This window comes from Chlorocebus sabaeus, chromosome 4 (assembly GCF_047675955.1).
Source record: "Chlorocebus sabaeus isolate Y175 chromosome 4, mChlSab1.0.hap1, whole genome shotgun sequence".
Taxonomy (NCBI): domain Eukaryota; kingdom Metazoa; phylum Chordata; class Mammalia; order Primates; family Cercopithecidae; genus Chlorocebus; species Chlorocebus sabaeus.
In genome coordinates this window covers 52,375,742-52,393,167 of record NC_132907.1, presented here as the reverse complement: position 1 = coordinate 52,393,167, position 17,426 = coordinate 52,375,742, and the positions used below count along the sequence as shown (strand labels likewise).

Below are 17,426 nucleotides of genomic sequence, written 5' to 3'. Positions count from 1 at the left end.
GATTTTTAAGTTCCCCAGGTGATTCTAATATATAACCAAGGCTCAGAACTACTGATATGTTCCAACATTCTATTTTGGAGATAAAGAAGTTGAGGCTGAGGATGAGAACTTAGTCACATAAAGTCCATAACTAGTGACAGACAGAAGTTCTGTCCTACAAAAAAAAATTGATGGTTTAATTGTATGTAGAGTTCAGTGCTCAGTAATTATGTACCAAGTGAGTGTTGAGAAGATCTGGAACACCCTACTTCTTGCTTTAGTAGGAAGACTATTTCTTTCTATGACTTTAAAAAATTATCAGACCTTGCAAAACAACTTATGAAGGTCTCTTCTCAGCAGCTTTGGCCTGCCTTGTGAGTAATAATAAACACAGATCCATTCTACACTAGCTAGGGAGCTGACTGCGTGGACTTCTCCTACTTCTCTGTGTTCCAGAGCTTCATGGTACAATGCAGTAGCCACTAGCCACATGTAGCTATTGAACACTTGAAATGGGACTAGTTTCGATTGAGATGTATGTGAGTGTAAAATGCATACTAGAATCAAAGATTCAGTATGAGAAAAACAGTGCAAAATATCTCATTAATACTTTTTACATTGATTACATGATGAAATAATATTTGAATATATTGAGTTAAATAAGATACATTATTAAAATTAATTTATCAATTTTTAACTTTTTTAATGTAGTTACTAGAAAATTTACAACTATGTATGTGGCTGGCATTTGTGGCTCTCATTATATTTCTGTTAGACAGCACTTTTCTAGGGAGTATTTTCTATTAAAGCTATTGACAATGAATGGTCCAAGTCCAAGCTATTACACCTCCTTTGATCTTGAAGAGTGAAGGGGTACATTATAATCTTCCTGGAGAGGAGACATGATATTGATCTGCCCTGTGTTTGCCATCTATCTGGCAGCCAGTCAGTCTGGCCAAATAGACTTCTATTTTTACATAGAAGCTTAAAGGAGGCAGGATAATGCCCCATGTCATGGAGAGAGCGCACTGCATAGCTCTTAAGTAATGTACCCAAAAGTAGACCAGGTGCTATTGGAGGTTCTAAGGCATAGCAATAAATATTACATCCCTTGAGCAATGTAATACGGCCCTTGAAGAAACTGCCATGTCTTTGACAGGACCTATGCACTGAAAATATTATGGTGTCTACCTGTCTTTATAATTCACATCTAAATATTACTCTTTTTCTTGCTCCCTGTAGTTTGTTCTGATTCACTGCTACCCTGATTGTGTGTTTAGCGTGCCTACTTCACAATTTAAGAGGCATGGTAAAGTAAAGGCAGGCCTTGAAGAGATCAAGCACAGTTCAAAACCCTACCCAGAGATATTCTGCCTGTGTGAGCTTGGGAGGAGATTTACTTAACCTCTCTGAGCTCCTCTAAACTTCCATTTTCTCATTTGTGAAATGAGCATTTCTCTTGCAAGGTCTGTGTGAAGATTGTATGAAAGAAGAAGGTTCCTGGCACACTTGTTTGTTGGGTAGATATTGTGGTGAACATCTACTCTGTGGCAAGCCTATGGCTAATTGTTAGAATGTAATCGTGAGTGAGACACAGCTACTGCCTCCAGCTAAAAGAAGAGAAAGACAAGGAACCTAGTAACATCAGGACATGAATAGTCATCAATGAATGGCAGTTATTATTACACAGCACAGTGCAGGATTTGGCTTATAACAAAAATTTGGTAGAGTGTTCAGGTGAGGGAATTGAGACCCATAGTGATTAAATGACTACCTGTGTCACCAGCTCAGGCAATGTTGGGCTGGTGCCAGGTTACGGGATTGCTGACTCCTCCTCTAGTAATGCTTTCCCCAGGAGATCACATTGCCTCACTCTTGGTTTCCCAACTTGTTTGCTTTAAAAGAATAACCTTGCCATGTTGGACTTGATAAAAGGAAAGAGGGGTTTCTCCCAATTTTTGCTCCATATGTTATTCGGGCATGCTAGTAACTAACTGTCTTGAAAACCTACACTTCTGTTATGTTAACTTCAAAGAAGGTAGCAACACGTGCACTTCTTTAAGATATAAAAAGCATTTAGTATACTATAAATTATTATAGTAATCATTGTTAGATTATATCTCACCAAGATAATGAATGTTTTCATTTGAAGACTTCACTGTATGAGAAATTGTCTCCTATAGCTTATTTTTCTCCTTTTAGATTAGGTGAAACAGAATTTTCAAATTTCAGTCTGAAGAAAATTCCAACATCTTTAAATTTGTTTAAGGAGCATTCCCCATGATCTATATGATCTATCATAGTAATTAAAAAATCAGATTTTAGAATGAGCCACTTGTAGAAAGAGAAAAAAAGTAGAAAATCAATAAGAGGTTTCATTTTTCAAATTCTGTTTTGGAAAAAATTACTTGGTAGGGACAATAGTGTAAAGTAAGATATAAGAAGAAATATATCGTTCAAATAAGTGGCCATGCAGTTGGTTTTCTCTTTCATGTAACAGTCACATCTGCATTGTGAATTCATTAATGCACCAAGTGAATCAAGCTTAGTGAGTTGACAAACATCCACAGGGATAGTTGCGGGGAGGCATTGCAAAGTGCAATGTGGGGTCCTAGTGAAGCAGAATGCTTCGTTCTTTGAGAAAGTCCCACTCTGAATAGAAAAACTATGCATACCAAGATCGGAGTATGGCCAAGCATTTGGCTACTGAAATGCCCCTTCTTCTTTCATTCCTCCATAAAGGAAGAGACAGAGACTCAGGTTCTTGTAACTCAGCTGCCTTTTTTGAGTTCTCCCAAGAGAAGTTCTAACTTCAAGCCAAGCATCTTGTCACTGGGATTTCTGTATCTAATTTTTAGCTCTAGAAATCCATGATTTCACAAAACAAATTATCTGAACCTAACAACAACCACATAGAATTTTCTTAAAGTAGACGAGGGAGGAATTAGCCCCTAAAGTATTTCCTACACAATTGGAACTCCCTTTAGAAGATGTGCAATTGCCTGTACACCCAAGCACAAATGGGCTGTATTATTGCCTTATCTAGGATATACACACTTTACATTATAATGGTCCTTCCCTTTCCCTGAACCTGCATATGATGTAAGTGCTTGATTTAGGAATAGTTACATATTGTGACTGGCGAAAAGCACATTTGCTGATTGCTCTGCCACCTGCCTAGATGTATATTTATATATCATGAAGATATATAATTTATATTTTATGATAAATTATAATAAAAGATAAAGATATGTAATATATCTTGATATATAAATAAGGGTCCCTACTCTCAGTATACCCCATAGGAACATTATAAAACATAAATAGTCTGTTTGTTACTACTACCAAGAAGACTTTAGTAAGTGTAATAACTAACCCTTTTGGATACATGCAGAGCGAATGCCAAATGCTTTAAATAAATTATCTCATCTAATCCTGATTTTTTTATGAAAAAGGGAAAATCTTATCATATCAATATTAGAGATGAGTAAACTGAGGTTTGGTAGAGCTAGGATTTTAACTTAGCTCTCTGTGACTCCAAAGCACATTCACTTAACCCCAACCTCACCCTCTCTGTAAATGAAGATTAACAATAGCATCTGTGGTAGAAGCCAATGTCTCCTGAGCTGGGAAAGTATCTTTCAATGATTATTAACTAAATGTGATCAGCTTCCAGTGGATCAGATGTCATCAGATGAAATTAAGTGTCCAGGGTTTACTCAACAGTACTGTCTCTTACGTTTTGTATCAATGTCAGTAGATTGCTTAATTTTTGTACCTGTTACCTCACATGAAGCCTAGATAGCATCAGTCCCTTCCCCGGCCAGTGTGTACTGGGTCCAGCTTCTGGCTTGTGAATCCAATCAGTGAATTAATGTTGGTAGCTTAAAATCAACCTTGAAAGAGGTATTTACACCACAGAAATTGGCAAATGATACAAATCATGACCCTTTTTTTAAATTCCAGAGAGACAAGTGTTAAACATTTACCAGTACACCACTGTCTATGACTCAAATAGGGACATAATGTGAATAATAATACTTCTGAAGGTAAATGAATGCACACTGGGTACCCTTGAAAAAAACCACCTTCCACAGATACAATCATACCTAAGTCACCTAAGTCTTCAGTGAATTTTTTTGTCCCCATCATTCTGCTTTTGGGAGGACCTTTTACAACATAATCATGATGATTTTACATGTCTTTTGAATTTTTAAAAAATTACTTTATTTGTTCATTTTTGTTACAAAAGCAAATATGCCCACAGTAATCATTTAATGTTTTTGAGTGCAATTGCAGACATATAAACAATAAAATGTATATATGAATGCTGCCAGTAGAAATAAAATGCAAGCCACGTTTGTCATTTAAAATTTTCAACTACAGTCATGCACCACATAATGACTTTTCAGTCAGTGATGGACTGGCCCCATAAAATTATAATATCATGTTTCTAGGATATCTTTTCTATGTTTAGATATGTCTAGATACATAAATACTTAATATTGTGTTAAAATTGCTTATGGTATTCAGTAGAGTAGTAACCTGCTGCACAGGTCTGTAGCCCAGAGCAATAGGCTATCCCATATAGCCTAGGTGTGTAGTAGGTTATACCATCTAGGTTTGTGTAAATACACTCTGTGGTGTTCGCAGAACCATAGAATTGCCTAATGATGCATTTTTCAGAATGTATTCCTGTCATTAAGTGATACATGGCTGTAATCACATTTAAAAAAATAAGAAGAAACAGAGGATTTTGTTTTAATAATAGATTTCATTTAACTCAGCAGTCAAAAATATAATTTCAACATGTTGTCAACATAAACATTATGAAGATATTTTGCATCTTTTCTTCTTGTACTAAGCTTTCAATTTCATGTGTATTTTATACTTATAGCACATATGAATTTGGACGCTAAATTTTAATCATAAATACTTGATCTGCATTTACATTTCATGAAATGTAAAGCTTAAAAAGTGGGTTCATATATCCAACGTGTTCCAAATAGACTTACATATTTAATTAAATTTAAATTGTCATTAAATTCCTCAATTGTGTTAGCCACATTTTAAGCGCTCAATAGACACCTGTGACTTATTGTAACAGAATTGGTCAGTGCAGGTATGTACCATATATCCTTATTTTATAAAATTGGAGACCTAGGTTGGATGTGGTGGCTTACGGCTATAATCCCAGCACTTTGGGAGGCCAAGACGGAAGGATCAAATGAGGCCAAGAGTTAGAGACCAGCCTGGGCAACATAGCAAGACGCTGTCTATAAAAAAAAAAAATAGCTAGGTGGGTTGGCACATGCCTGTGGTACAAGCTATTTGGGAGGCTGATGAAGGAGGATCCCTTGAGCCCAAGAGTTGGAGACTGCAGTGAGCTATGATTATGCCACTGCACTCCCAACCTGGGTGGCAGAGTGAGACCCATGTCTCTTCAAAAAGTAAAAATACAAATAATATAACAAATAAATAAATAAAATTGGAGACCTACTATATGTACTACTCCCAAAAGTCTTTTTCCCCCTCACACCTTACACATTTAAAATTCCCATCCTGCATTCCCCACTGGATCTCCAAGAGGAGAGAAATCTCAGCAAAAGTAGTTCTATCAAAACTGTCTGTGAGCTTTTCTTTCCTCATTCATAGGAAGGAAATAAATTCACCTAAGGCATTTTAGATCTGACCATTTTCCAAATTATCATCACCATAAAAAGTTGGTAACAACATGAATTCTGAAAGCAAACTATTTCAATGCATGCCTGGTGCTAATGAAAACTAGCAGTTTTAAATGCCCTTTTGGGTTAACCTCTTCCTTTTCCTGTGCTGTATTATTGGAAAAGCTTCAGCAAGGAGATCGACTAGATTCAATTTCACAATATTTCTTAGTAATCAATGCTGGCATTTACTCTTCCAATATATTAATATATTAACATCACACTTCTAAGGATGCTTCTAAGGATGCTTTAATCACTTTAAAAAAAAAAATACTTGATACAAATTAGAGGGTGTCCGTTATTTTAGGTGGTGGTTTGTTTTATTTCCACAAAATTACAAACCAGATATAAGCATATTTTTCCCTCTGTGGCTTAATAAACTTTTTTTTTTTTTTTTTGAGACAGAGTCTCACTCTGTTGCCAGGCTGGAGTGCAGTGGCGCGATCTCGGCTCCCTGCATCCTCCGCCTCCATGGTTCAAGCGATTCTCCTGTCTCAGTCTCCCGAGTAGCTGGGACTACAGGTGCACGCCACCACACCCAGCTAATTTTTGTATTTTTAGTAGAGACGAGGTTTCACCATGTTGGCCAGGATGGTCTCAATCTCTTGACCTCGTGATCCACCCGCCTCAGCCTCCCAAAGTGCTGGGATTACAGGCATGAATCACCATGCCTGGCAAATAAACTTTTAATGTAATTGTTGATGAAGGTGTTATAGAGACTTGTCACCATAATAGTCTAGTCTTCTCCTTAAATTCACGTGATACTCCTCATCTCTATGTAGCTCTCCCTCACCTTCAGTAATGACCTCCCTTGTCTCTCAATCTTTGGTCTCTTACCTTCAACTTCCCACTAGTCGTTTCTCACATTTTCAAAGGTCTTGTAATTGCCTTAAAACACCAAGTATCCGAAGCAGTCCTATGACCTTCTCCTCCCGCTAACCAACTCAGGTCCCCAAATCCTGATTTCTTTCACTAGCGCTATCTCTCATCCACACATACCCAGTTATTTGTGACAGGCATGTCTATCATCTCTCATATCCAATCATCACCAAATCTTGTCAATACTTCTCAGTGATATTAAGTTAAGAAGGCATGAAGGGCAGCTGTAACCTAAGGAAAACCCACTTTTGCACCAAATCTCTAGTGACTTTCTGATCAATCTGAGTTGAAAATGCTGTTTTAATCTGGTCCTACCTCACCAATCTAATTTTATGCCCTTTTATTCGTAAATATGAACCTTGTTCTCTATTCACTAGCTTCCTCAGAATATCGTCCAAAACATACTCAGAATTCATACTCATATCCAGAACATTTGCTCTGAGCTTTTACCATACAAGTTGACCATAGATTCTCTCCCTTTTCCACTCTTATCTGTCATCTAGTTCTAATTTTAAGACTGTCAGTTCGATACCTGATTTTTCCCTAGTCTGACCTTCTATTTTCAGATATGCCCCTTCTTTTCACAGTTTCATGTGTTTGTACTGCCTTATTCTTGAAGAACCATGATTTTGATTGCTTTTGCGTTAATCTCCATAGTGCCTTGCTCAGTGCTAGCAGGAACTAGTAGTTTAACAAATACTTGCTAATTATAAATTAAAGAGAATTGAACATATTGGTTTCTTTGTCAGGAGTTGGTTATAGCATGCTGGAAAATGTATTATATCTAACCCTCATCTTTTCTTGTGTGTTTACAAATTGTTTTATGGCCAAAGAATAAGTTAGTATATCATGGGCCTAATTATGTAATTTGGAGGCCTCCTCTGCTGGGCAGTCTACAGATTTAAAATTCATGCCAGCTGCATTACACTGGTTTTGAACTTGCTTTTTCTTGAGAAAGATGGGAAGCAGGCAAAATGCCTCAGACTTTGAGGGTGGAAATGGTGTGAGTTCCATTATGCAAGAATAGAAGCCCATTTTTTATCCCGCCTGCTGAAAATCTTGCCATGAGTCTATAGTCAAAGAATGTGTAAATATCAAAAGAAATTTAGAGAGGGATTTTCCCTAGGAAAATATTGCAAGCTTAAAAAACCCAGGTAGCTAAGGTCCAATTTAGTAGATTCCTCTGAACAATGCCATCCTCTACTTAGATTATTATAGAACCTCTTATGACAGCATTTGAGTGGACTGCTGTGTCTCTGGGTTAATAGGTACAAGTAATAAGTTTAGGTACCTGGGCAAAAAGGGTTTGGTGGAGGGGAATAGAGGGACTTTCTTTTTCTCACATCTGGCATATCATTACATTGTAATGTTAGATAATATTAAAGTTCCGAACTTCATGTGTCAGCACTCTGAGCTTTCCTAGGGACATTTTATCTCGGCTAGAACCTAATAGAGAAGGATTCCCTCATCTAGAAGGTGCCATGTGGGGCTCTGCAAAGATGACGTGGACTGCTTACAATACAGTTGAACGTCACTTCTCGTGGCCTGGCTCATGTGAGGACCCTAGAGAGAGTTCTGCAGAGGAGTGCAGAAGGGCTACTTTTGGAGTCATTCCCACTGAGCCAACATCAGTGGAACAGAAGGGGAAGAATTAGGTTCTCATAAAGCACTTAGCTTCTGCTGAATCCATCCACATTTCTTTATCCTCCTCCTGGCCCCTGGTCTTAGTTAGAATTGGGTCCCTATGCAGTGTTCCAGGAAGCAGTAAACTGCACTCACCTCCTATTTGGGAGCATGGCAATTTTAAATATTATTTTCTGCTGTAGGAGTATGCAAACAGATTTCTGGTTAATTTTGTGTTAAGGATTCTTGTTTGTTTTTTGTTTTGATAGAGCACATTCTATGGACATATGTTCAGCTTGTAAAGGAAGTGTTATAATTATAGTTCCTTTGTTTTTTGTTTTTTTTGGTTTTTTTTTTGGAGACTGAGTCTTGCTCTGTCGCCAGGCTGGAGTGCAGTGGCATGATCTCAACTCACTGCAACCTCCGCCTCCCCTGTTCAAGCAATTCTCCAGCCTCAGCCTCCCAAGTAGCTGGGATTACCGGTATGCACTGCCATGCCCAGCTAATTTTTGTATTTTTAGTAGAGACGGGGTTTCACCGTGTTGGCCATGATGGTCTCGATTTCCTGACCTCGTGATCCACTCGCCTCAGTCTCCCAAAGTGCTGGGATTACAGGCGTGAGCCACCGCGCCCCACCTAGTTCTTTATTTGGAAGAAGTGAAGCTCATTTGCATGCAGCTGCTTTCAAAAGTTTCGGGATTGAAGGAAGGTCATCTACTATTCAACTGAAGCAAATGCCATTTGTTTGTGGCATCTGCCAGGTATCCTTGAGATGTCTGAAGAGGTGACTTCCAAACCAGAGGATGCGGCCTTCTGAGAAATGCAAACCTGTTCACACCCTTGCTCAGATGGGAAGCAAAAAAGGCTGCCTGGGAATTGGGGATTTACTGTTATACCCTGACCTCAGAATAGCAGGTGCTACTGGAAACTTCTTTGCCTGACACTAAGTGTTTTGGGAGATAACAAGTAAAATTAACACTGTATACAGCATCCAGTTCCTCAGTGTTTTCTCCACTTAAAAAAAATCAGCTGGGCACGGTGGCTCATATCTGTAATCGCAGCACTTTGGGAGGCCAAGGCGGGTGGATCATTTGAGGTCAGGCGTTAGAGACAAGCCTGGCCAACATGGTGAAATCCTATCACTACTAAAAATACAAAAATTAGCTGGGCATGGTAGCACACACCTATGGTCCCAGCTACTTGGAAGACTGAGGCAGGAGAACCACTTAAACCTGGGAGGCAGAAGTTGCAGTGAGCTGAGATCATGCCACTGCACTCCAGGCTGGGCGACAGAGTGAAACAAAAAAAGAAAAAAGAAAGAATCAAATTCAAAGCAAATACTTAGTTACCAACAGGATTGCGTTTTTAGCCTATAGCATCTTTTTCTAGCCTTTTAATATGTTTCTGCTGGAGGTTTCCAGCTTTGGTTACATAGCCTGTTCACCTAGGAGTAAAGGACATTGGGAGGGAGAGATGCTCAGCGGTTCTCATTTGCAAAGTAGATAAGGATGATGCAAGGCCATCAGCTCAAGGCCTTCCAGGTTAGGAATTAAAAACATGGATGTTGTAAAAACCACAACTCATATTTATTTGAAATCTCACCATTGACAAAGTGTGTTCACCTGCATGTTTACACTCAATCCTATGAACGACTCCATGAAGCAGTGTATGGAGGAGAGTTCCTCATGCATGTGGGTTTGCACATGGGGATTCAGATGCAAGAAGATACTTAGTTTACATAGAGATATGTTTTTTATTTTAAGAACATAAAATCATATGGAACAAAAAAATATAGGTCCTCTGCTGTCTAGAAATTACAGTACATCAAGAATTTTATCCCTATGTAGAATTACACAGCCATTGCCAGAGGACCACGTCTGTAGGCCCATGAAAACAAACATCTTTGCTCATTATTTCAGCCTGATTAGGGATACCATGAAGGGCTATTCCATTAGGTCAGGTTTGCACAGTAATAAAAATGAAGCCAGTAGAGGTCCTAGTGGAGCTCCTGGTATGATGATAAGTGTCTGAGTAACTTGTAAATAGTGCAATTTTATGGAAATGTTGCAGCTAAGCTTTAAAGTAGTTGGCATTAGTTGTTAGACACAACAACAGCTCTACAAAAGGCAATATGCTGAGTTCATTTTCAACTAGCCCAAACTTGCCTCAAAAGGTCCGGGATGTGGACACCCTGGTATATTTTTTCTAGAAAAGCTTATTTCCTTCCTCCAGATAAAGGTGTATGGTCACTGAGGTGTGTGCTGACAGATATGTTGATCTACTCTCTCCGTTAAACTGAAGGGCTCCAGGTGTGGCCACAGTGGGCTTCTAATGCCTAGCAAAGCCACAGATACATCCCTCTTGGTGTCTGAGTTGTTCACATTCCTGGGTCTTTCAGATCTGTATTCCTCATGAAAATAAAAACTCTCTATGATACAATCTGTCCTTGTGGGTTTTTAGTTTTACTAGGGAGTTTTTGTTTTCTTTTGCTTCCCGCTTTCTTTCTGCTTCCCTTCTAGTTAAACCTCTTTAGGATGGCTTATTAGCACTTTGTTTTGAGTGTGTTGATCTCTTTTGTTCACTGGGAAACAGATTTATGAAATGTTACTATTACCGTGATTGTTCTGTTTTTCCTTTTATGGCCTGTCCAGCTCAAGGCCCCATGCTTGCTGATACTGCTGATAAGGTTTTCTATTTCCAGATCAAATTGAAGTAAACCTTACTGGCCCTGTTACTGAAGCTGTGCATGGGGGTCATTTGCTGTGAGGTATTTCTATGACTTTGAGCCAGGATGTGAACGTCTCTAATGTTCATGTTATTTCCTGAGACGAGTACTCACGGGAAGTAGAATTTATTACAACCTGCTGTTTGAGTTCATGAAAAGTAGGACAATATGAGACTCGGGGCAATGAAAGACTTACTAGGATTCCTTCTGGAACTGATTCGTCAGCGCATTCATGTCTTACCCAGTCTTTAAACAGTATTTCATGCTAATGGTCTGCTTTTAATTGCTGGGCTTTACCTTACTCTTTTTGTGATTGCAGGTCCTACAGGTATGGATCTCTGGCAGCTGCTGTTGACCTTGGCACTGGCAGGATCAAGTGATGCTTTTTCTGGAAGTGAGGGTGAGTTCTGCTTTTCCATTTCCACCCTCAGTGTTTTGAAACAACACTGAATTATATTTGTTACATCCAAGTTTTTTGGATGATTTTATTAAAAGATGCAAGTTTTACATAGCAGCAAATAGGAAACTTGACTTAACTTTAAAATCAAAAACTAGTAGGACTTTTCCGTGGATGTTTAGGAGGAATGCAGTAGTCAGTCAACTTTGGCATCTGGTGTTTTCATGTCAAAAATTAATGCTACAAATCATGCTGAGGACATTTATGTTGAAGAAAAGCCAGGTCTCTTGTTCTCAGGCTCTGGGAGAGATACTGAAGTTACACTGAAGAGTTATTAGCTTACTGTTCACTCAGTTCATTTGTGACTAAGGATATCTAGTCTATTTCCAGAGCTCAGAATTCAGGCTTGTTAATCATATTCTCTGAGAAAGGAAATTGCAGGTTTCAAACGAATTTCACCTCTCACTCTCTGGGTGATTACCATTTGGCTAAGTTGAGGGAAGAGACACCTGAAATAGTTGAATGATATACCCAGAAATTATGAACTTCCTTCCCCATCTCTATAATTCTCCCTCCCTTTTTTATATCCCTCTCCTGGTAGAGAAGTCTCAATATGTATAAACTATGTTTCATAGCAGCCCTAATTAAAACAAGGAAGAGTAATGGAAGGGAAAGGGGAGAAGAATTTTTCTGTCAGAAAGAAAACTGTGGTCTCTAAAGGGTGGTGGGAGACCTTTTTTTTTTTTTTTTTTTTTTTTTTTTAAGTGAATACTTGATACTTTTCCTTGCCTGTGCTTCTACAGAAGAAACAAACAATGTATTTCTCCCATGCTATGACACTGAATTTAGTTGTTGCTTTAAGAGTGTCTGACTCCCCCTTCTCACCATTCAGCTCATGTTGGAAAATACAGTTTAACAGCAGACCTAGCGCCTTAAGATGTCCTCCCTGACCTTCTAGCCAAAAATAAATCCGTAGTAGTGAGCTGCTGAGGGTGACCAGAGTCACTTAGAAAAGGAGAAAAGATGTTATTTTATCTCTTAAAGCAATTTTAAAATATTTATAGAAAAGAGTCATAATTGTTTGAAATATTTTTTGGTCTCTCTGGTGTTATAATGTCAACATTATGCAAGTCAAACATGGAGAGAATTGCAGGCTCCATTTCAGCAGCTTTTCCCATGGCTGGTTTTAGACCCTGGTTCTGAGCCAAAGAATTGCAGCTGAGATCCTCTGCTGTTCCAAAGTCATGGTGGCTTAATCTCTCGTTTCTTCATTAAGGTGACTTTCACTCCACTGGGCAAGATTTGAGGAATTTAAAAAACTTGTGAAATGAAAAGTATGGCATAGGAAATCTTTAAAGAAAATTAAAAATGCATCCCCAGCTGAGAGATTAGAGCTCAAATTACATTTTAGAACTAGAAAATCTGCACGGAGCATCTGTTTCCACTGCTTCCACATTTTACTAAACCTTTGAGTTCCTGAGTGAAGAGAAAACATCATTAGTTGCTTTTAATGCTTGATTTTTGTTTTTCTTTTTAATAGTTTTGTTTGATTCATTTATTTGTTTAGGGAGAGCAGAATATAAGCAAATGCAGTGGTTTATACTAAACACAAATCACATATCCTACCAGTGGTTACACATAGGAAGTAATTTAACAAAGAAGAACATTTTTGTCTCCTCTTTTTTTTTTTTTGTCTTGTTGAGCTAACCAATATTTCTTTTTCCTTTGGAATATGTGCATATTCCAGAATCCTTTCTTAAAATGATCTAAAGGTTAAGGATGGGGTATGATATTTATGTAAGAAGGCATATGTAAGCTCATTCCAGCATGTGTGTGCATGCTTGCCTCTGTGTGTGTGTGTGTATTCTAGTTCTGGCCACTTATCTAAGGGGTTCATGGGTTCAGCCAAAGTTACTGCATAACATGACACGGGTCAGTCTCAGATGACATTTATGGGCCATGTGTTTGTTTTTCTGCCAGGTCTGGATTGTAGCCAAATCATTTTATTTTTATTGTGTCTCCTATTGAATAAGGCAGACTAAAAATGTAGCTGAAATTTTAAAAAAAGAAAAGATACTACTATTGAATTCAGTTTGGTCAGTGAAAGATGTGGCACTGATGGGTAAGTGATCTTGGAAGCATCACCTGGAGAAAAGTCACCCAGGAGCTGGTAGAAGATGACAGACCTCTATGCATAGGGAAGGGTGGCACTTGAGCAGGGATTTTCTTGCTTGGGCAGATGAGCAATTAGAAATATACTGGCCCTGAAAGGATTTTTTTTTAATTAAATCTAATTGCCCTGTGGGAAATTTAATGAGAACTAAATTTGAATAGTGCCATTACTGTGCTAGCTAAAGTGTTGTAATAGATATTTTCTGTCTCTCATCCTTAACATGAAGCTCTCATCCTTAATATGAAGCTCTATATCTGCTCCTCAAAGCCAATTACATAGTCTTGAGAGAATTTTTTATTCCAAAATCAGGAATGATCCACAATGCCTTGTTTTCAAAGGGCTTCACATGGTTGACCTGTCAACTGATTGTATCAAAATTGCTGCTGCTAGAATGATGTCGCTAGTGAGAAATGTGCATAAAGACCTGACGGATAAAAGTATTCTTCCAAGGAGTGCCTGTTATAAATTAGGTCGTATATCTCTACTATTTCAGTCAGTCCACCCCTGAATATACCCTTTGACCTCAGTAACCTAAAGTGGAAGTAGGCAAGCCCCTGTCTTGTAGTTCAGTCTAGCTAGGACATGAGGAATGTCTTGAAATTAATGAGAGACTGTATATCTTTAAGGTTTAGATTGTGTGATGAAGAGAAATGGTCAAGATGCCCTGAAAAAGAATAGATCAGGGTGGACTAGAATAGTTAATTCAACAAATTCAATGTACTGATAATTCTTAAGAGTTTCCTATTTTCAAAGCCTGCACCTATGGCTATGAGGAATACATTGATTCTTCCCTCAAGGAACTTTTCATGTGTTAATAGATCAGGCATGTACACCAAGAATTACAATATCAGGCATTGTATATTAACTATCAAAATGGCTTGAATCACACTTTATAGAAGTGGTGATGTTGGGAGGGATACCTCAGCTGTGGTGAATTACAGCTTCATGAAGGAGGCTGGCATTGTTTCAATAGAGACTAGAATGTCGGGTTTAAGATTTTAAAAGGCTGAGAAGAACAGAAGGCTATTACAGGAATAACTTATGCAATAAAGCAACAACATAAACAGAAGTGTACAGATGTAGATATGAGATGTCCATGGAGAACAATTCATTCACTTACTGTTATATATATATATACACATATATATATATGGCACTGTCTAGTCAATGGATGGTTCTATTTTAGCATTTAACATTCAACGAATATTTCTTGAGCACTTACTTCATGGAAGGCATAGGATTAATTTGGCCAAGGTGTGTGGTACATAGGTGCTATATTTGTAATTATTCCCCTTGGAAGCAAACTTAGGTCAGTAGGTTTGAGTCAAATTATAGAAGGCCTAGAGATAGCAAAGGCATTATGGAAAAGGCAAGACTTGCTGGGCCCTTGAAGAATCAGTAGCATTTGGAGAGGAAGAAAAGAAAGAGGAATTGTATGCCATATCCAGCAAGTAATAGGCCTCAATGTTGGAGGCCAGAGAAAAGTGCTACCTGCAAGATGGAATAGTTTGTATGTGTGATATTTATATGTAACATATATAATACCTATGTATAATATTGATATATATTTACATATAACATATTTATATTTGTATGTGTGTAATACATACACTATATATGTACATATATACATATATATGTGTATATATGTACAGTATATGTATATAGTATATATATATGCATGCCAGTTAGGTGTGGCTTATAGGCAAAGCACATAACTGACATCACTCAAATTGTGCAAAAGGTGTTATATCATTCTACACCCTTCAAGGTAAGAGACTTAGGAATGAGGTGCCACATCCTAAGGGAACCGAGAGCCCCAAAATAATGTTTTCTGTATATTTTGAACATTTTTCATAAACCTATGCACACTGACAAAACACTTACTTGAAAGAAAAGACACTCCTGTTCTCATTGCTATCAGATAGGAAATAATGGCACAGTGGATAGAACAATTTATTTTTTTAAATAAACTCTATCCCACTACAGGTGAAGTTCCACAGAGCCCTGAGAGGATGTCAAGACATGTCGGATATATTTCATACAAGTATTCAAGTCATGGTTTCAGTTAGTAAACAGTAATGAATGCATCTGTTAAATGTATTCAAGAATGAACAATTCAAGGCTTTCCATTCACAGTGAAGATGGGGAGAAAAGCCACAGAGCTTTTGATTGCTGCTGTCTTGACCATCATCCAGAGGCAAGAAGAAATCTTATGGTGTGTTCTAGTGCCATGGCCTGCATCCATGTACATCAGCAATCCTCTGACCCCTTGTCCTCCTGATATTGCAGACTTTATTTGATGTTGGAGTTCAGAAGGTCGCAGCAAGCTGGGTTAATCTAGAGGGTGCCAATGTAGATAATGACACAAAAAAAGTCTTTCAAGAAGCTTTTATTAAGTCATTTTACAGATTCAAGGAGGAATTTTATGTATTTATTTATTTATTCATTCATTCATGCATGCATGCATTTATTCATCTTTTTCTTTTAGAGATAGGAACTTGCTATGTTGTACAGGCCCCAAACAGTTCTACTAGCTTCACACAATCCTTCTTCAGCCTGTAGAGTAGCTGGCATTATAGGTATGAGCCACTGTGCCCAGTGCAAGGAAGAATTTTGAATGTATATTCCTGCCTTTAAGGAGCTCACAGTCTTTAGAAGAGAAAACAGAGAAATAAACATAATTTAATTGTGATCCTCTTAGGTTATTAAAGGGTTTTAATCTAGGTAATGATACTGTTAGATTTTTACTTTGTCAATAATACTACTAATAGGATAAAAGTAAATTCAAAAGGGATGAATTAGAGGAGGAAGGTGATGACAATAGGTCAGGAGAGAGATAATCTAAGTGTGGCAGGGGTGATTAAAAAATAGATGGATCACAAACACAGGGATGTTAGGAAGACAGAATTACCAGTACTCAGAGTCCAATTAACCTGTGGATATTTGACTTGGGGAACTATCAGTGCCTTCTTTTCCATCCGTTTCTAAGTTTCTGCATTTTTAATTAATGTGATCATCAGCAATGACTCACGTTTAATGCGGTGAAGTCCTGGTGCACAGTTCAGCCTATTAGCACTAAAGTGGTACTTGCACAGAACAACTCTGTAGGGGAGGAAACACGCTGACGCTGGATGACAGCAGAGTGTCTAAGCTATGCTTCTTTTGTACCATTTCTCTGAACTCCTCATGCCTGTGTCTACCCTGGGTCCCACAGCTCTCTGCTCAGCTCTGCAGTATGGCTGTGATATGGCTCAGGCTACTATGCAATGAGGGTCTACAGCAAGGACAAAGGTCTGAACTCCCTCCTCATTGTAGTCTCTGGACATTTGTGACTCTATCCCGAGACCTTGACAACCCCCCAAGTATTTTATCATTGCTAGAGTATGTACTTAACTCATGGGATGCAATAAAATATATGCAGGATGAGTTGAGAACAGCAAAGCCATGTGCTGGGCAGAGTCTGGGAGGTTGGTTAGGCTCCCACAGAAACTGAGTGACTCACCTCTACAAAGAAGCTGGCAGTGTGAGTGATTAGATTTATGCCACAGCTAATTAGTAAATTGAAGGAGTGAGACCACCCAAGAATACTTAGAACCCTGACTGTTAGTTAAATTCACACATGCCAGTGATCGAGTATATTTCTAGTCTTCCACATTAGATGCCAGCTCTTATGGGACCAGAGCCAGTCCTGGTTATATAATAGAATGTTTCCACACCAGTTTGGTTCAGTATCCTAAATTGGGGCTCTTGTTATGGGGTAGACAGGAATGAGGTCGACATAATGTATTTGGTGTTTGGTGATGGCAAAGAGTACCTGTTCATAGACACACCTGGTTGTTCACCTCTGGCTAGAGACCAACCCAAGTTCAACTGTACAGAAGTCCATTTTGGCCTTTACTGGCCCAGCCAGCCTCTACCTGAGAT

At 38.4% G+C, this 17,426-nt stretch overlaps 1 protein-coding gene across 1 annotated transcript in view; it reads left to right on the top strand.

Moving 5' to 3' along the window:
- GHR (growth hormone receptor) overlaps positions 1 to 17,426 on the top strand; it is a 297,735-nt gene that overhangs the window by 121,120 nt on the left and 159,189 nt on the right. Inside the window, exon 2 of the mRNA XM_007961486.3 lies at positions 11,249 to 11,329. Within this exon, the coding sequence (XP_007959677.2) occupies positions 11,260 to 11,329 (70 nt within the window). The 5' untranslated portion in view covers positions 11,249 to 11,259. The remainder of the gene's footprint in view (positions 1 to 11,248; positions 11,330 to 17,426) is intronic.